The sequence below is a fragment of the Geotrypetes seraphini genome, chromosome 2 (genome assembly GCF_902459505.1).
Source record: "Geotrypetes seraphini chromosome 2, aGeoSer1.1, whole genome shotgun sequence".
Taxonomy (NCBI): domain Eukaryota; kingdom Metazoa; phylum Chordata; class Amphibia; order Gymnophiona; family Dermophiidae; genus Geotrypetes; species Geotrypetes seraphini.
The window spans coordinates 463,526,488-463,547,445 of record NC_047085.1 but is presented as its reverse complement, the minus strand read 5'-3'; the positions used below and the strand labels follow the sequence as shown (position 1 = coordinate 463,547,445).

Here is a 20,958-nt window from a genome sequence, read left to right as displayed (position 1 = left end):
ATCCATCTCGCAAATCGTCCAAAGTTAAAAAGAGCCTAAGACACACATTTTTGAAAGATACGGCCAACTTTTTTTGACTTTCGAAAATCGTCTAATTATACGTCCTGCCGATCTGATCGTGCAAGCCGCTAAATCGTCCAACTTTCCGTCCAAGTCCAAAATAGAGAATGACACGGTGGCGGTTTACCCGCGGCTACCGCGTTTAGCCGCGGGTAACCCGCCAAAACGGGGAATGAAAAATAGCAGCCTCTGCAGGGACGGGGACAAGGCCATTCACCGCCCCGTGAAGCGGTGAATGGTCTTGTCACCGCAGTGAGGCATCAAAGATCGTGCGGTCCCCGCAGCCCCCACCCGCCCACCCGCACGCCGGCTCGATCGTTTAACCAGCTTTCTCTCTCCACCTCACCTTAGTTTGCCGGCTTTCTTTTTCGGCGACTGGCACGCTTTCAAAGAACCGCGCATGCACGGCTGCTCAATATTCAATCTTCTGCTCTGACCCAACCGGAAACAGGAAGTTGCAGCAGAGCAGAAGATTGAACTTTGAGCAGCCGCGCATGTGCGGCTCTTTGAAAGCATGCCGGTCGCCGAAAAAGAAAGCCGGCAAACTAAGGTGAGGTGGAGAGAGGAAGCTGGTTAAACGATCGAGCCAGTGTGCGGGTAGGGGCTGCGGGGACCGCGTTTTCCCTGCTCACACAAGGAAGGAGGGAGTGAAAGGGAAAAAGTTTCTCTTCCTTGGAAATAGATTCTGAAGTGACCCCATCAAAGAAGACCAGCACCAAATGTACAAGAAATCCCTTAAACAATGTCAAAAGAGCTCAAAAGAGAAAACTGCTACTGCCGTGAGACTACATTATTGAAGGAATCAACTTGAAATCACAATTCAAGAGACAGAAAAAGGTTAAATGTCTCATGGAATCCTCAGCCACAACACAAACCAAATTGTGAATGAAATCAGAGCAGACAGTAAGAATTATAAAATTGATGTCTAGTGTTAGAAATAATGCCTCAGCAATACCTCAGTTCCAGGTAAAATGGTGGAAGCACTTATAAAAGACAACATTGATGAACATTTTGAAAGAAACAAACTTCTGACAACCAGTCAACATGGTTTCAGCAAGGGGAGATCGTGCCTAACTAACTTATTGCACTTCTTCGAAGGAATTAACAAACAGATGGACAGAGGTGACCCCATAGACATCATATATCTAGACTTCCAAAAAGCCTTTGACAAAGTACCCCACGAACGCCTACTTCGAAAACTGAAGAACCATGGGGTGGAAGGAGATGTACATAGATGGATCAGAAACTGGTTAGCGGGTAGGAAACAGAGGGTGGGAGTGAAGGGCCACTACTCGGACTGGAGGAGGGTCACGAGTGGTGTCCCGCAGGGCTCGGTGCTTGGGCCGTTGCTATTTAATATATTCATAAATGATCTAGAAACAGGGACGAAGTGTGAGATAATTAAATTTGCGGACGACACAAAACTATTTAGTGGAGCTCGGACTAAAGAGGACTGCGAAGAATTGCAAAGAGACTTGAACAAACTAGGGGAATGGGCGACGAGATGGCAGATGAAGTTCAACGTTGAGAAATGTAAAGTACTACATGTGGGTAGCAGAAACCCAAGGTGCAGCTATACGATGGGAGGGATATTATTGAAGGAGAGTACCCAAGAAAGGGACTTGTTGGTAATGGTGGACATGACAATGAAGCCGACGGCACAGTGCGCAGCGGCCGCTAAGAAGGCAAATAGAATGCTAGGCATAATCAAGAAGGGTATTACAACCAGAACAAAAGAAGTTATCCTGCCGTTGTATCGGGCGATGGTGCGTCCTCATCTGGAGTACTGCATCCAATATTGGTCGCCGTACCTTAAGAAAGATATGGCGTTACTCGAGAGGGTTCAGAGAAGAGCGACACGTCTAATAAAAGGGATAGAAAACCTTTCATACGCTGAGAGATTAGAAAAACTGGGACTCTTTTCCCTGGAGAAGAGGAGACTTAGAGGGGATATGATAGAGACTTACAAGATCATGAAGGGCATAGAGAGAGTGGAGAGGGACAGATTCTTCAAACTTTCGAATAATAAAAGAACAAGAGGGCACTCGGAAAAGTTGAAAGGGGACAGATTCAGAACGAATGCTAGGAAGTTCTTCTTTACCCAACGTGTGGTGGACACCTGGAATGCGCTTCCAGAGGACGTAATAGGGCAGAGTACGGTACTGGGGTTCAAGAAAGGATTGGACAATTTCCTGTTGGAAAAGGGGATAGAGGGGTATAGATAGAGGATTACAGTTCAGGTCCTGGACCTGATGGGCCACCGCGTGTGCGGACTGCTGGGCACGATGGACCTCTGGTCTGACCCAGTGGAGGCACTGCTTATGTTCTTATGTTAATACAATTTTCAGAAGTTCTATTTGCTCATGGTAAAGCAGAAGAGAGACTGCTAGTGATGGTGGGAGGACTGATAAAAGATATGAAAGAAGGGTGGTAGAAAGGAACAGATGGTAAAGGAGGGAGGGAAGGATGGTGGTGGAAAGGAATAGAACAGATATTGAAAGAGGGTAGAGAGGAACAGACCCTGAAGGGAAATGTGGAAGGCAGAGTGGGGAGAAGACGCTGGAAGGGAAGAAGACAGACTATGGGGGAGCGGAGGGAAGAAGATGGGTGCTAGACCAATTGTGGGAGGGTGTGAAGGGAGAGGCACAGTAACAGCAAATGGAAGACGCAGAGAGAAGACACACAGTGGATGGAAGGAATTGAATGAGAAGATGTGGAAAGCAGAAACCAGACAACAAAGGTAGAAAAAAAAATTATATTTATTTATTTATTTTTTTGCTTAAGGATAAAGTAGTATATTAGTTGTGTTGATAAAAATTTATAAACAAAGCCCTGCCACCTGAACATGTCTTTCTCTAGTTCAGCAGCCAGAACTTTGATTTATAAGAAAGGAATAAGCTAAATATTGCAGTACTAAGACTTATATGGATGCTGCGGGGACGGTGACGGGGCGGTGAATGGGATGGCAGTGGCGGTGACGGGGTGGTGAAAGGGATGGCGGTGACGGTGAAGGGAACGGCGGTGACAGGGCGGTGCAGAGGATGGTGGGCCGGGGACGGTGCAGTGACGGGTACAGATTTTTTCCCCATGTCATTCTCTAGTCCAAAACGCCTAGAACAAGCTCTGTTGGATGTGGGAGGGGTCTGCAAAGTGATGGATTGCACACCCAGACATGCCACCTAAATAGTGGGGGTACCTTACAGGGCACTGCTGTGAACTTCATAAAAAGGGTGCCATGGCTTCTCCTCCCTACAGCTCCCTTATAGGTTATGGTGAGCCCTCCAAACCACCTCCAGAATCCCCTAGACCCACTTATCTACCACCCTAATAACTCTTATGGCTGCAGGAGCCACTTATATGCCAGTAGAAAAGGGTTTAGGGAGTGTATAGAGCAGTGCACATGTTTATGTATCAATGCAGTGCTTACAGGGGCTTATGGACATGGGTCCTCCTCTCTATGGGTCCCTAACCCACCCCCAAGACGACTTAAGCTACCTCTGGGCTGAACGACTAGGCTTTCCTATGGTCTGGAGGCTGAAATTTAAAGTTGTGAATAAAATTTTTAGGGGGGGTTGGTGATCACTGGGGTAGTATGTGGGGGTCTGTGTTATGTGTTTTCTTTGCTTATCTAGTGAGTTTAGATGGAATTTTGTGACTTAGACCTTGTTTTACATGGTCTAAGTCACAACGTCCAAGTTCCGTCTAGGCTCTGTTGTTAAACTTTGGGTTATACATGCTGTATGACTAAGTCTAAGCCGGCCCACGTCCTGCCTAACTCCCGCCCTCAACACACCTCCCGAAATGCCCCGTTTAGCTATGGACGTTGAGCGGCACTATGAAGGCCTAGGCCATTTAGAAATACATCCAAAACCCGGTTTTATTATCGGCACTTGGCCGTTTTTGAGAAATGTTCGTCCAAGTGCCAACTTAGGCCGTTTTTTGGACGTTTTTCTCTTTCGATTATGAGCCCCCTAGTATATAGAACATAACTTTACCTACCCTTAAACACCCTTAAGCAATTATTAATAATACAAGACAACTTTATTACATTGATACGAAGAATTAATATAAATTATTCAATTACCTCTCCTCTCCTACCCCCCCACCTCACCCCCGGATGTGTAAGGAAAAACGTAGGGAAAAATACATAAACCATTAATGTGAAGCAGCAAATAAAGCCAATGGATTCCATACTTTATTAAATGAAACACTGGATCCTAAACATTCTGCATTCATTCTCTCATATTTGTATATATTACATACATTTGTCCACCAAAAAGTGTAGTTTAATCTATCATGGCTTTTCCAGTTTTTTGTGATCAATTGAACAGCTATTCCAGTCAAAACCAGGAAAAGACGGTTTTTATATTTATCAAGGGGAAGTTTAATATGTAACATAGTGCCGTAAATTATGGCTTCATATGTTCAGGGAATATCTGATTCTAAAACAATATTCATTTGTCCCCAAAATTGATTTCCAGAAACCAAATATCAGTGGACAAAAAATAACAGATGATCTAAAGTCCCTATATCAGCATGACAGTGCCAGCATCTATTAGATTTGGAACTGTCTAATTTTTGTAAACGAACTGGGGTCCAGAAAATCCTATGTAATAATAATAATAACCACGTTTGCCTAATAGATGCTGACGCTGTACATTTCAACCTCCGAGTCCAAATTCGTGGCCAACGAGATACAGAAATATACTGTTTAAGAACATAAGAACTGCCATCTCCGGATCAGACCTTCAGTCCATCAAGTCCGGCGATCCGCACACGCGGAGGCCCAACCAGGTGTACACCTGGCGTAATCTTAGTCACCCATATCCCTCTATGCCTGTCGTAAGGAGATGTGCATCTAGTTTGCTTTTAAATCCTAGAACGGTGGATTCCGCAATAACCTCCTCTGGGAGAGCATTCCAGGTGTCCACCACATGTTGTGTGAAGCAGAACTTCCTGATATTTGTCCTGGACTTGTCCCCCCTTAGCTTCTGTCCATGTCCTCTTGTCCATTTCACATTGGACATTGTAAATAATTTTTTTTTCCTGCTCTATTTTGTCGATTCCTTTCAGTATTTTGAAAGTCTCGATCATATCCCCTCGCAGTCTCCTTTTCTCAAGGGAGAACAATCCCAGTCTCTTAAGTCGTTCCTCAGATTCCAAGTTCTCCATACCTTTTATTACCTTCGTTGCTCGTCTCTGCACCCTCTCCAGCAGTTTTATATCCTTCTTTAGGTTGGGAGACCAATGTTGGACACAGTATTTCAAGTGTGGTCTGACCATTGCTCTATAAAGCGGCATTATAACTTTCTCTGATCTACTCATGATTCCTTTATCATGCCTAACATTCTATTCGCTTTCTTTGCCACTGCCGCACATTGTGCCGACGGTTTCAGGGTCCTATCTATCAGTTCACCCAGGTCCTTTTCTTGTTTGCTTTTACCCAGAGTTGCACCTGACATTCTATACTCGTGTTCCTTGTTCTTTCTGCCTAAATGCATTACTTTGCACTTTTCCACATTAAACTTCTCCGCCCATTTCTCTAACTGACACAAGTCACTCTGGAGCTCCTCGCTATCCTTCTGCAAACTGATTGCCCGGAAGGCTAGATCAACTTTATATAGATTTAACATATATAACGCCAATCTTGTATTATTAGAAGAATGTCTTTGAGCAACGAATCCCGTTTGGTGCATTCCAATGATATAAGGGAGAGCCTTAGCTAGCGCAAAGCCAATATCTTAGCCAATAGTTTACCATCTACATTAATCAAAGAAATAGGCCTGTAATTTGAAACCAACATAGGATCTTTATTTGGCTTCGGCAAAACGACAGTCAAGTATTCTGCCATTCATTCACTTTTTCTATACCATTCTCCCAGGGGAGCTCAGAACGGTTCACAGGAATTTATTCAGGTATTCAAGCATTTTTCCTTGTCTGTCCTGATGGGCTCACAATCTATCTAATGGACATGCGGCAATGGGGGATTAAGTGACACCCAGGGTCACAAGGAGCAGCTTGAGTTTGAACCCACAACCTCAGGGTGCTGAGGCTGTAGCTTTCGCCACTGCACCACTCTAGAATGGTGCAGTAAAAGTGAGCCCAGTAAAGGGCAATCAAGTCATTATGACATAAGAATTGCCGCTGCTGGGTCAGACCAGTGGTCCATCGTGTCCAGCAGTCGGCTCCTGTGGCGGCCCTTAGGTCAAAGACCAGTGCCCTAACTGAGACCAGCCCTACCTGCGTACATTCTGGTTTAGCAGGAACTTGTCTAACTTTGTCTTGAATCCCTGGAGGGTGTTTTCCCCTATAACAGCCTCCGGAAGAGCGTTCCAGTTTTCTACCACTCGCTGGGTGAAGAACTTCCTTACGTTTGTATGGAATCTATCCCCTTTTAACTTTAGAAAGTGCCCTCTCGTTCTCCCTACCTTGGAGAGGGTGAACAACCTGTCTTTATCTACTGTCTATTCCCTTAATTATCTTGAATGTTTCGATCAAGTCCCCTCTCACTGATGAGGTTGACTCTTAGGCAGGGGCCTTCAGAGTCCCTCCTTGAGGGCCGCAATCCAGTCGGGTTTTCAGGATTTCCCTAATGAATATGCATTGAAAGCAGTGCATGCACATAGATCTCACGCATATTCATTGGGAAATCCTGAAAACCCGACTGGATTGCGGCCCTCAAGGAGGGACTTTGAAGACCCCTGCTCTTAAGCACTGGTAGAATGAGGCATTATGACATCACAATACCAGCTCTGGTTATCAGAGGCTGAAACTTTTCACACTATTTATTCGTTCATTTTTCTATACCATTTTCCCAAGAAAGCTCAGAATGGTTTACATGAATTTATTCAGGTATTCAAACATTTTTCCCTGCCCCTCCCATGGTCATTACCCCTTTGGAGTTGACTGCTCTGAACTTTAGGTGCACATGTTAAAGAATAAAGCATACAAGTAGAGCAGATCCAGGCTAAATTCCTAATAACATATGGATCTGGAATGGCCAAGTTGTCGTCCCCTCAACCCCCCCTCTAACCCATCTCCCACCCCCTGAATACAAAACCCCCTCGTTGTACTCATGCACTTATATCCTCAGCAATAATGTCAATGATAAATAAAACACAGTCACTTTATTGATGGTAATAATCAGGCCGCAGCTTTGTTAATTGGAACTACCAATAAGCAATGAACAATTACTTCATCCTGAGTTACAAGACATTACAATTTTACAGAACTCACATTTGTAATCCCCTGACCATGCTATATCAGCAAGAGCCAAGGGGGTGGCATGGATCTCCATGCCCCTCTTCCGTGTCACAGGCTTCAAGACATATTTGCTCACTTGAGCTCCCTTCCCCTTAACCACTCAACCCCAGATGAGCCTATGGGTGTAGGCATGGACCGTCATGCCCGCCCCCTTACAGGGTCACCTGACCCGTGGCATCACCACTCAGCTGAGCTGACTGCCAAACACCCGCTCATCTTCCGATGAGCCAAAACCTTGTAGCTCGGGTTACCGCCGCTGCGACAGCCCTAAACCCCCCCCAAATCACCTGATCGAACTCTATATCCAAAGAGGAGGGTGGGCAGGAAAGTTGTCCCCGAGGGACAGGGATGCGAGCTGTTCCTCGGAGACATGCAACCTCCAACCCCCCTCCTATCATGCCCTGCTTCCAGTTGTTCCATCCATCCCTTCCTGGCGGGAAACCAAGTCCCTCCTTCTACCTCCTATCCTCTCTTATCCTACTACCTCCCCCATGCCCTTACAAACTGTCTCCCTATGGGTGACTACTTGGGCCATCCAGCCCATTGTTATAGTCGCCCATCGAGACAAGCTCTTGGGCTCTTTTTTACTGCCGATTAAAGGCTCCTTTTACAAAGCTGAAGGTTCCTTTTACAAAGCTGTGGTAGAGATTTCTATTGCAGGCCAGCGAGGTAAATGCTCCGACGCTCATAGGAATTCTATGAACACCAGAGCATTTATCTCAACGGCCCGTACTAGAAACCTCTACCACAGCTTTGTAAAAGCCAGCATAAGTTTGCATAATTGAACAACTGGCAAATTAATGGGATTAGAGGTAAGTTATAAAATTAATCGGGGATCACTGTTCAGGCACTAGGCCTGATGGGCTGCCGCGGGAGCGGACCGCTGAGCAAGATGGACCTCTGGTCTGACTCAGCGGGGGCAACTTCTTATGTTCTTATGTTAATGGAGTTAACAAGAACTCCAATAGCTAGTACTTAATTGACTAATTAGTTTACTCACAGATCTGAGATCTGCTCCCAAATTTGGTTGAAAAGTACAGCATTCATTTTCATCAGTCCGAGTCTTAGAAGAATGCGGTGCTGGGGCTGAATGTAAACCATTAATGTTGAAGAGTGCCAGCACTAGATTGGAGACACCTAGCGGAGTTCCAAGTGGAACTCAAAATTATTTAATAAGCTTAACTAGCGTGGTAATTGACCACATATTAAAAATTCATTAAAAAGTTTTTAAAAAACAATTAATAAAGATTTCCATGTGGAACTCAGAGTGGTCCCTAGTGGGGCCTACTGGCAAAGTAGGCATGATTAGGAGCGGAGAATAGGCACGATAGGACTTAGGCATCACCTGGCATAATATACCGGTGTCTAACACTAGGATGCCTACTAGCTATGCCTAAGTGAAGTTAGGTGCCACTAGGCATGATTCTAGTGCAGGGGTGTCAAATATCGGCCCTCGAGGGCCGCAATCCAGTTGGGTTTTCAGGATTTCCCCAATGAATATTCATGAGATCTATTAGCATTCAATGAAAGCAGTGCAAACGGGTTATGAACGAGCAGTTAAATCAATGCGTGAAGTTCATATGCAACCCCCGCAGAGACGGGTGGCTGCAATCCTTATTATTACTCCACTCTACTTCACAAATCGCATCTATTGTAATCTTTAAAGTTCCTCCATCTGCTTGTCGCAAACATCAAAGCTCGACACAGTTCTGTGTTTCACCAATAGGCGTCTTCGGGAGCTTGACTTGGTGACGGCTCCACTTCTACTTAATTTTCTCATAAGTCATCATAACATTCATAATGACCGCATGTAATGGTGAGACTTCCAAACCGGGATCGTTTGAGCAATTTCCTGCCACCACATCCACTGTATGCAGATCTCTCTCATGCATATTCATTAGGGATATCCTGAAAACCAGTGTACTTGGAGCCTTCAGGGACTGAATTTGCACAAGCCTGGTCCAAAATGACAGGAAAACTACAAAATTGCCTAATGTGGACAGATTGGTTTATGCATGTTTCAAACTTTTTTTTTTTTTCAAAGTAGAGGACTTTTTTAGATTTCCCTTCCTTTTTTTCAGTTGGAAGGAAAGAAAGGCTTGATCAACAAAACTATTTTTTGTGTGTGTATATAGAAATCTTAGTACAGCTTGATTTAAATATATTTAACTAGTGTTTAAGCCTGTTACATTAATGGGTGCTAGAATATATGCCTGTCTGTCTTTCTTTATTTATGTCTCTCTCCCTGCTCCTTCTCTTTCTTCCTTTCTTTCTGTCTCTCTCCCTCCTGCTATTTTTCTCTCTCTCTCCCTGGCACCCTTTCTGTCTTTCTTTCTGTCTGTCTCTCTGGTCCCCTGTCTGTCTTTATTTCTGTCTGTCTCTCTCCATGGCCTCCTTTGTCTGTCTGTATTTCTTTCTGTCTCTCCCCCCCCCCCCCCCCCACACACACACACTTTCCTTTGCAGAAGCAGCAGCGGTATTTCCTTTCCCCTCCAGGTCCCTGTGAAGTAGAAGCAGCATTTTCCCCCACTCCCCATTCCCTTCTCTCCCCCCCCTTTCCTTTGCAGAAGCAGCCTTTCCTTTGCAGAAGCAGATATTTCCCTTCCCTCCAGGTCCCTGCTGAAGCAATTCCCTTCTCTTACCTGAGCTATCCTGCTCCGTTCGGCCCCTCCCTGCAATCTGGCCTGCTCCATTCGGCCCCTCCCCCTTCCCTTCCCGGCCTGCTGTGGCCGAAGGTTTTTGTTTTAAGTTTTAAAAGTGCCGGCGGCGGCTCCTCTCACAGCTGCTGATCCTCCTGTAAAGAGCAGCCTGCGATGGTGGCCGGCTTTAGCGAACCTCGCAGGCCGCTCTCCAACTCGGTAGCACGTTCCCTCTGACGCGATCCCGTGCGTCAGAGGGAACGTGCTTCCGAGTTGGAGAGCGGCCTGCGAGGTTCACTAAAGCCGGCCACCATCGCAGGCTGCTCTTCACAGGAGGATCAGCAGCGGCGGCGGCGGCGAGTGAGGGCCAAGGTGTGTTCCCTGCCGAGGACGCAGGCAGGGAGAGAGCTTGCCTGGCTTCCAGGGTGAGTGAGGGCGGGAGGAGGGGAGTGGCCATAATGTTCCCTGCCGCTGGGTTGGCTGCCACGGAACACACACCACAGCGGCAGGCAACACGAAATCCTAAGTGCGCATGTGCGCTTAGTCTTTTATTATATAGGATAGATCATAGTTTACTACTTAATGTCATAACATCCTGGAATGCCTTGATTTTAATAGCTACTAATTCCCAGTGGAGCAGTGGTTCGCCTATAGTAATCCCATTGCTAAGCGCTATCAGTGAGCTCCGCTGTTTAAAAACCAGATTTCCAGTCAACATCGGGGTGGAGCTCCCAATAGGCAGAACGGGTAACTAGCCAAGGGCAGCTAAAGAGTTAAATCAACCACATAACATCATTTCTAATTTAGACACAACGAAAAAAAATATGCTGTGCCTGTTCCATATGGCAGGTGAGGTTTATGTTTCCACAGTATTAAGATACCACAGATCTGATAGGTATAATCAAGTACTGCTTTCAGATAATACACATAAGAAAGGTTATTATATAACATGTTTTCATAGGGGGAGCAGAGCTCTTTTTCCTTTCAAAACTTTCCATAGTACCTAAGCTCTGACTGTGAAACCTGACCCAGTATTTTGAAACTGTACCTATGGCTACTTAATTTTTATAACTAAGGGGAAGATTCTCAAAACTTAAGGTTGCCTTTAACACGGTCGCTAAACCTGCTCCAGCAGGTTTAGCATGCATGTATTTTAGCGGTGAATTATCAAAATGGCTTATTGTGGTCTTTTCCAAACTTCTTAGCAGTCTTCAATTCTGCCATGCAAATTGACTCATCAATATTTGAACGAGCACTCCGGGCGATTCTTCATCGCCGAGTGATTCTCCAAGCGCGGCGTTGGGTTTTGGAGACCAAAAATCAGGAACTGGGTCCAGGGATGTCAGTATTGTGCTGACACTGTGAAAAGCGAACCTCTGGCATATGTTTTGACTATGGCTCATAAAAAAAAATTAAAAGATTCACATAAATTATAGGGGTTTTTTTTGGGGGGAAAGCATGCTTCTTAAGCACGTGTATTATAGGTGTGTCTTATGTGCCCACCAGGGCTCTGATTGGCCCAGATACCTAAGGCCCCTCCCATATGAGGGGCCTTAAGCAACCTGAGTCAATCAGAGCCTTAGGCCCCTCCTCGATACATCCCAGGATGCACTAGGGAGTGGAAGGCCCACCATTTTAAAGAGGCGGGCCTGCTGGCTGGAGGAAGTAGCCATTCCTCCAGCCAGCCTTTGTGAGCAAAGTAAGGGGGCAGAGGGTCATCAGAGGCATGGGGTGGTCGTTGGAGTCACTAAGGGAGTGGGCATCCCTCCTGCTGCTGGGGGGGGTGCATGTGTGTCAGGGGAGTTGTTTGACAGCGGTGGCAGGAGGGAGCGGACATCCCTCCTACTGCCGGTGCAGGGTGTCGGGTGGGTTGCTTGATGCCGGTGACAGGAGTGAGTGACATCCCTCCTATCAATGTTCGATTTAGGGTCTTTTTTTTGTGGGTGTATTCTGTATATGTGCTGATCCAGTGATCAGCACATGCTTATTTAGTGACCCTCCGTGAAACTCATTTGCATGCACGTTTTTTTAAGAATGGCTTGCCTTTTTGAAATCGTTACAGTAGGGGCCACAACAGTGACCAATCAGATTTTACCGCAAATCTTCTCCTAAGTCCATAAACTTAATGGGTTTAACAGCAGTTGCTCTCTTGCCCATGTGGTTACCTCAGCCTTATGTGCAGTGCACCAGCTGCTCCTTTTCCCAGAGAAACTTCTATAGAAATAGATATGGCTACTTTCCAACCTAAATCCATCATTTTTTCTTCTAAAGAAACCATTTAGATTTATGTAAATACAGTGAAGAAACAAATACAAAGGACAGTGGAATACAAGTCACTCTTTTTAGAAGTTATACAGTCTTTTCACCACCTTTTGCACTGAATTGGGCACATCTAATCTTCCATGCATTTGAGCATATTATCCTTACAAGTAATTAAGTAAAAGTTTCTATTTTACTGAATTGAATAAAAACAGTTATTTAAACAAGTATCAGAGATGGGACATAAGATAAACTCCCCCCCCCCCTGCTTTGGTTTTTTTGGGGTATCTGTTAAAATGTGAATTTCTGAAAAGCCAATGTATTTTAACTACACACGATCTAACCATGGCTTCTCCCTCTGTGTCTCCTTGTGACCTTGGGCAAAACAGTTTACTCACTGTCCTCTGCTCCAGATACAAATTTAGGGCTATAATTTATTAGTGCGGTGGTTAACACTTTAACGCATCTTAATACGATGTAACACCAGCCCTATTATTCTCAGTGGGGCTTGTTTAAGGATAACCCATTCTTGTGTGTGTGTTTAACATGCAAATTAAGGCAAGTTAACAAATCCAGCCCTCAGATTGTAAATACCCACTGTACCTTAATTCACCTTCAACTACCAATAAAAAAGGCATGAGTGGAATCTCAAATAATGAATAAATAAATGCAATCCACTTGCTCCTGTTACAAAAAAAAAAAATACAACATATTGTCTATTGAAGTTTCAAGTTTATTTAAAATATTTGATATAATCGCAGTATCCAAATCCAATGCGATTTACAAAATTAAAAATAGAAAAAATAAAAAATTTCCAACAAACAGGACATTAAAGACAATTATGACGTAAAAACACTGATGAAGAGGAGGGGGGAAAAATTGATTAAATACAATTCAAAAATAAATAAAAAGGAAGGGTAAGGAAATAAAAGGTTGGGGAACGGTATCCACTTAATTTCTACTTAACATGTTCCTTGTCCAGATAAATTCCAGGGAATGAGATAATGTGATTATGAAAAGGGTCAATTAAACAGCCAGCTTTTTAGTAGGCCTTTAAATTTAGTAGGTAATTGAACCCGGAATTTCTCAGCCAGTGTGCTCTCATTTTATTGAGTGTTAGGTGAAGGGGAGCCTAGATGAAGGCGAGGAGCCAAAGGTAAACTGTCCCTAAGAGAGAGGTGACACCATTTCCAGTGGCGTCAGCAATGAGTGCTTCAAAATAGGTAAGTTTTCCGGTTAGGGACATAGTGCAAATGGAAAACAAAAAGGGTTAAAAAAAACAAAACATACAATGAAGGCTCTTTAAGAGAAACTATCTACGCTAAGAAGTTACACAGCGGGTCCCTTGATGAGCATCATCTTGTACTTCGGGTACCAACACTACCAATTGACTGCGTCATTCAGCTTTTGTGATCTTTGAGTTTACAGGCACCACGTCCCCTTTCACTCTTTTTTTGGTTGTTGTTCAAATGGCGTGATGCCAACATTTCAAAACGACGGGGGGGGGGGGGGGGGGGACGCCAAACCGAATCAAATTGCCCCTCCCTAGACACCATGAAGGAGCGTGCTCGATTTAAAGGGAGGGGGGGGTGCTCAACGTCCACTGGCACCCCCCAAGGCTGACTCCCATGCGTGACGCGCCAGCTCCACGCTGGGATTACATAACCCTCAACCAAGGCAAAAGCTGCTCTTTTCTATGGCCTTAGAGATGTTTTGATTTGCGATTGCACAACCAGGATTTCTTGGGGGAGGGGGAGAATTCTCGATTTGTATCTCTTTTTTTGTTGCATTTTTTTTTTGCCCTCCGTGCAAGATCTGACTCTAGAAGCCGGAGGACACCCCCCAAGGGAAAAGAAACTCCTCCGATTAGGAAATGGTGCTGTTGTAAATAAACCCTTAGCCCATCTGTTTCATCTGCTGGTTGAGAGAAAGTGGTCGGGGTTTTTTTTTTTTTCCTAGAAGTATGCTACAGGACATCACATGTAGGCTGAACGCTCTACCAGGGCGCTGACAAAGGTGAGACGCAGCCGTGGGAGGCGTAACTGCTACCGGAATCCCATTTCTGCGGACTGCAGCGCGTGCCACTTCCATTAAAGCTTCCATTCCTAAAAAGCAGCCGTTTTCCTTGATACCTGCCCTACATGTCACAAACATGCAATGCCCCCTCCCCCCCCCCCCCCCATACGTGCAGGCCTGAAGTCCTCCCGCACGACAGCCTAGCTTGGCTTGAAAAAATTGATTCTCACCAGCATTTAAAAACCGAGGAGCAAACGGACTATCGAACTGGAAGAAGCAGGGGGGAGGGGAGGGAGAAGGTAGTGTTTTAGAAAAAAAAAAAAAACCAACCAAACACTCCAGGAGAGATCTCCCAGCGGCTAATACAGTTGGGGGGGGGGAGGGGGAATAAAAACACTTCTCCATCCTGCACCCTAACCAGAACGATCGATTGCTGCCACGTAGTTTATGCCGTTTCCGGGCTTTGCCCCCCCCCCCCCCCCGCAAGGGCAAATGCAGCTCCACAGCCTTAATGCACCTGTAACTCTCCAGGAAAAAAAAAAAAAGCCCAAAGCTGTCACCTCCTGCTCTATATTCGCCGAACTCCTCCTCCCTTTAGGCTGCAGCCGCCGCCTGCCCCTCGGACACTCATCAGGCGGGAGCCACACGCTACCAAATGAAACAAGAAGTCAAGCGGGGAGAGCTGGGGCTGTCACGACGGGGCAATCGGGGGTGAAGGCACGAGAGTACTCACCAAATTTCCTGTCTGCCAGAACGGCGAAGGGGTGCTGGAGAGCGGAGAGGACGAGCAGGGCTAGGCAGAGCACTTCCATCATGAGCGATCCATCGCCAGCTCTCGCCCTGCAGCGCTGAAGAATCCGAGCCGGCACCGTCAACGCCAATCTCCTGGATCAGCCTCCTGGGGTAACGGGGGAGCGCTAGGGGACTGCAAGGGCCGGCAGGGGCTGCCCAGGCTCCGCGCTGGCCGCACTCCCTCTGCCCGTCTCCCTCCTCCTGCGGCGGCAGCAGCAGCGCGCGACTCCCGCGAACCTTCAACACCCAGGACAGCGACCCGCGCCGCCCAGACACGCCCCCTAGCTGAACGTCACGGGGAAGGGCGGGGTAGTCGGGAGCAGAGCGGATTATTAGACGGCCGGCGCGTGGCGATCGTAGTGTTTGATCATCGCACTGGTTCGAGCTGGGCTTTCTTCCCTCCCCCGCCCCCCACCCCCGTGTTCCCGGAGCCCTGCCATTTCGCTTTCCTCAGTGACCTACTTCTATCTTATGGGGGAACACTGGCTAGCTTTATGGTAATTCCTAAAAATACTTTTATCTTGTCATCAAACAATGATGGGGATCCAAAGAATCCCCAGGGTATGTCAGTGTTTTCTTTATCTCGCCTAATTGTAATGTAATTGCCAGAATTGTAGGAGAGCCAAACGTTTTTCTAGCTTTGTAAGAGATTTAGTAATGTTGCAGTTTAGTCCTCCTGCTTTTATCCTGTCCTTAATGGAGTGGAGAAGTCCAGTGTGGGAAGGGGTAAAACGCAGACCTTACGGACCTCGCGGATCTAAACCCGTACGTCCTTAAAAATCAGTGGTCTCTGCCACTTTTTATGTGTAGTCAATTTTTTTTTGTCTTAGTTTATTTATTTAAAATTTTCAAAACAGAGAAAAGCAGAAATATAAAAACCAAAATAGTTCCAAAGATATACAAGTTTCATCAACACAAAAAAAACTGCAAGCTACCTGTTGGAAGAAGATTGAGTTGTACAAGAATCAGGCCCCAACATCAGATATTTTTTGAGCATTAACCATTTTATAAGAGAGGACATTTGAACAGTATCCAAACATTCATATCTATAAGATAGACATAGTAAATCCCACCAATGTGAATGTAAAACCTTCGAGAGATCATTCCAGAATGTACAAACAATTTTTAAAGCCCTGCCCAATAAAGTGTCAAGAAGACGACATGAGGATTCTGGTAGAGTGATAACAAAGTAATTCCCTTTTAGTAGGAGAATCTTAAGGGAGATATTTTAAAAAAATGGGTAAGATCTCAGTAATAGTAGCCCAGACATTCTGCCAATATGTTTATAAATATGAGCACTTAAAGATAAGGTGTTTAAGAGGGAAGGGGTAAAACACGGACCTGACGGATCTAAAACCGCACGTCCTTAAAAATCTGAGGTCCGTGCCACTTGTAGTTTCTGGCTCTGACAGACCTCTATGACAATTTAGCTCTGACGGATCCGTCTCAGCATAGGGAGGGGAAAGTATTAGGATCCATCAGCGCTAAAATGTCATAGAGGTCTGTCAGAGCCAAAGATTAAAAGTGGCGTGGACCTCACATTTTTAAATTTACTGAAAACAAACAATGTATATACTCTTTAAAGAGCACAGAAAATCTTATACGTGCTAAGCTGTAAATGCAAATTTCATGCTACTTTGCTGGCAATAATTGAATGTTTATAGAGCCCGGCAGTTGGGCTGGGTGCCCGCCACTGGTATCTTTTGCAGGAGAGATTTCCCCTCCTGCAAATAATGAAGGAAACTGAGTGGAGTGGCCCTTAAGCAAAAATCACTGTATTGTTCAGAAAGTATTCAAAGGGGTATCATGAGTGTTGCCATGCCGATCCATGAGTAGCGCTTCCGGATGGTTTGCAGCCCTTGAATTCATCAAATTACCAAAATATCGTCAATCTGAGGATTCGTTTTAGAGCCGCTCCCGCACTAGTCTCTGGCTCTGACAGACCTCTGTGGCATTTTAGCACTGACGGATCCTAATACTTTTCCCTCTCTATGCTGAGACGGATCCGTCAGAGCTAAATTGTCATAGGGGTCTGTCAGAGCCAGAAACTACAAGTGGCACGGACCTCAGATTTTTAAGGACGTGCGGTTTTAGATCCACAAGGTCCGTCAGGTCCATGTTTTACCCCTTCCCTGTTTTAGATCACTTACGGACCACAAGACCAGCATAACTTAGAATATGTAGAATCAATTCTATGTGAACGATAGGGGTCCACAAGGCCCGGTGTAAGAGGAAGAAAAGGGATGACTAGTAGATGCCGATTTAGAAGTTTTATAGAGATAGTGGCAAATAGAATCCCAGTCTGAATCATAAATTTCAGTTTGACTGTCACATTTCCAAGCTGAATGGAGAGATGTGAGTTTAGGAGAGCTAATTGTTTTGAAATGTCTATAGATTTTGAAGGTAACATGCCCGCCATCATATAATTTCAATGAGAGATCAAAAATAGAATCAGACCCTTCTAAGGAAGAAATATCAATAGAACTCTTACAGAGAGAAGATCTCAGTTGTAACCAGGGAAAGAACTGAGAATCAGTCAAAGAGTGGGTAAATTGAGCCTGAGAAAAGGGGATCCAGAATTTAGTTACAGGATCTATAAAAAATGAGATATCCCAGATATGAAGTGATTGCCATGAGGTCCAAGAGACCATTTTTTTGTCAATCAAAATGACGGGGTTGTTCCAAAGTGGAATGCTAAAGGACTTGGAAATAGGGTTTTTTAAGGTGGCATCTAGAAAGCTTAGAGAGTTGTAGGTACTTTTTATAATGGTATTTGTTTTTCCTTGCTTGGAGAGCGAAATGCCCAGCATTTTAGAAAGGGATGTTGGGTAAATGTAATGGTTTTCAAAAGAAAGCCATCTAGGTAAGGCTGATATGTGTGAAGGCAGGATCCACTTAAGGCCTTGGCGCAGTAGGAATGACTTATGATAGAGAAGTAGATCAGGGAAATCTATTCCACCCAAAAGCTTAGGGTTTTTCAGTTTCAATAGTAATATTTTGGGTGATTTATTGTGCCACAAGAATCCGGCAAGTAGACATTCAAGAGACCTATAAAATGGAGTTGGAAAAAGTAATGGAAACATGTTCAGAAGGTAGAGAATCTTAGGGACTAATACCATCTTGAGAGATTCCAGTCTCCCCCACCAAGAAAGGTGCAGAGGAGTCCAAGGGAGGATGGATTGTTTTAATTTATGCAAAATGAGGTCCATATTAATTTTAGCAGAAGTAAGTAGGTCTTTACTGAAGTTTATCCCTAGATATTTAATGGATGAAGTGACCCATTTTAAGGAGAGATTTGGTATACAGAAGGGTAGACAAAGATCATTCAATGACATGAGCTCCATCTTGTTCTGACGTCAGAAGCAGGATCGCAGCGGAGGAAACAGCCTCGAAGCAGTTTGCAAAGACGCTAGTACCGCGATCTGCTCTGCAGGCTTCACCTATAAGGTAAATGGTGCGGGGAGGCCAGGGAAGAAGCGGGAGGCCAAGGGGGAAGCCGGACGCCAGGATTGGAAATCGGACGCCAGAGGGGAACTGGACACCGGGGGGGGGAAGCCGACAGCAGCACTTCCCGACTGACCCTCCCTCCTCGCCCTCTAAAGTAGGTGCGGCAGCGGCCAGCCAGCAAGAGGAGCGCTGCCGCTCCTGCTTTAGAGGGCAAGGGGGGAGGGTCCGAATTGGGAAGCTGGGTTTTTTGGTGTTTTAAATCGATTCGAATCGATTCACCCGAAGTGATTCAGTGAACCGATTCGAATCGTGAATCGAGCAGCACTAGTGTGTGGTTTCAATTACCCCAACATTGACTGGATAAATGCTACATCAGGGAGTGCTAGGTAGGTAAAATTTCTAGATGTCATAAATGACTGCTTCTTGGAGCAACTGGTCCAGGAACTGACAAGAGAGGGGAGCTATTTTAGATTTGGTCCTTAGTGGAATGCAAGGCATAGTACAGGAGGTAACTGTGTTGGGTTTGCTGGAAAACAGTGATCAAAACATGATCAAATTTGAGTTGACAACTGGCGTGACGTCGCTAAAGAAATCTACTGTAGCAACATTTAATTTTTGAAAGGGCAACCATAATAAAATGAGGAAAATGGTTAAAAAGAAGCTAAAAGGTTCAGTGGCAAAGGTTAGGACTATAAACCAGGCATGAATCTTATTTAAATATACCATTGTGGAAGCCCAAACCAGATGTATTCCACATATTAACAAAGGTGGAAAGAAGAGAAAACGAGAACCAGCATGGTTAAAATGTGAAGTGAAAGAGGCTATTAAAGCCAAAAAACATCCTTTAAAGCAGACTTGCACAATTCAAAAATGATCTGGGGCCAAAACGAAGTCAGAAATTATAGCGAGGGCCGCAGGTAGTGGCACCCAGAAATGCGCAGACATTGCTGTGATGACACCATGCACATGCGTGACATCATCATGTTGACATCCGCGCATGCACAGAGGCCTTCCAGACGGGCCCTGAGACACCAGTAAGGGGTACCAGCAGGGAAGAGGGCAGGAGAGGAGAGGCACTGACATGACTACCACTAGGGGTCATATTTCCATATAAGCCGCAAGTTGTGTTAAGTGATTTGCAAAGTAATAACATGCAAAACGTGCATTTGCATCTCATTACTTATGCCTAGCAATTTAAATATTGCCGCACTATTTTTGGACCTACAGCGTTAGGGCAGTTTAAGTCACGGTAAGGACCATTTACTGCAATATAGAGTCCTAATGTCCTCCTAAGTAAGCAAAAATGTGAAAAAAGATTTCCTTTTTTATTTTCCTGCATGTTACCTTTCATTACTGTAGCTCATTATTTTTCTATCTTCCTAAGGCATAGGAGTTCTTTTTTTTTTACAAGAAAAAAAGAGGTTTTGTAAATATGTATTTCATGCCACTGATGAAATTGCACACAAAAATGTTCCAGAAGATGTTAAAATGCAACTAAAGTGTGTCCCTGGGGTACTCTTTGGGAAGACCACAGGTTTTGTATGCAATGGGCAAAGGTTGGCACTCTACACATCTAACTCTTGAAGCTCAGGTATGTCATGCAGGGGTAAAGACTAGCTTTCGAAGATGTACCCTTGGCATGCTCTTCTTTTCATTCACATTTCACTGCCAGCACACTATAGTTTCAACAGGGCAATTATCCAGTCTGAATGACTCCTCATAATAAAATGGATTTGTACTGAATGCTTTCTTCTAAAGCAGGTACAAATCATAAAGAGGCTATTCAGATGAAAAGCAAAAGAGAAGCTTCATTTCCTAAATTCTCTTCATTCTCCTAGAGAGAAAGCCAAAATGACAAAGCACTTATTTTTCTTATTTGTCTGCAGTTTTCATACTTGTGCACAAGACAAAGCACAAAGAACTATCCAAATATGAGGCAAGCAAAATTTTGGCGTGTCTATGCGGAGATTAAACACAGAAACAAATTTCAAGAACAACAAAACAATGCCAGCGGAGTAGCATAAAAATTGTTTTATTGCCATGAACACTGACAATTCTCAATTGCCCAACACGGCCATGTTTCGCCCCCTCTGGGGCTGCGTCAGGGGTTGAGAGAAAAACTGTAAAAATAAATATCAATACATGTTAAATTTTTTAGCTCATGGAGAGGCATAATCAAAAGATACGTCTAAGTCCATTGTGGGCCTAAGTCGCTAGTTGCCCAAAGTCGACAGTGTAAAGTCCATTCTCGAAAAATATGTGCAAAAGTATTATTATTTTTTTTTTAATAGTCTAATTATATGTCCAGCCGTTTGATCAGCCAGACCGCTAAGTCATCTATCTTTATACCCCATTCTCATCCGAAAAATCGTCCAAGTCAAAAACACTTAGAAAAAGACCTTTTGGACATGGGAGGGGCCAGAAAAGTGATGGACTGGACACCCAGACATGGCAACACAGTAGTGGAGTGAAATAACTATTG

At 44.8% G+C, this 20,958-nt stretch overlaps 1 protein-coding gene across 2 annotated transcripts in view; it reads right to left on the bottom strand.

Moving 5' to 3' along the window:
• Window positions 1-15,211, bottom strand: part of PTPRN2 (protein tyrosine phosphatase receptor type N2) — a 1,585,109-nt gene extending 1,569,898 nt beyond the window's left edge. For both annotated transcript variants that reach the window (XM_033931599.1, XM_033931600.1), the window contains exon 1: window positions 14,971-15,211. In XM_033931599.1, coding sequence (XP_033787490.1) covers window positions 14,971-15,052 — 82 coding nt within the window. In that variant the 5' untranslated portion in view covers window positions 15,053-15,211. The remainder of the gene's footprint in view (window positions 1-14,970) is intronic.
• Window positions 15,212-20,958: the final 5,747 nt, after the last annotated feature.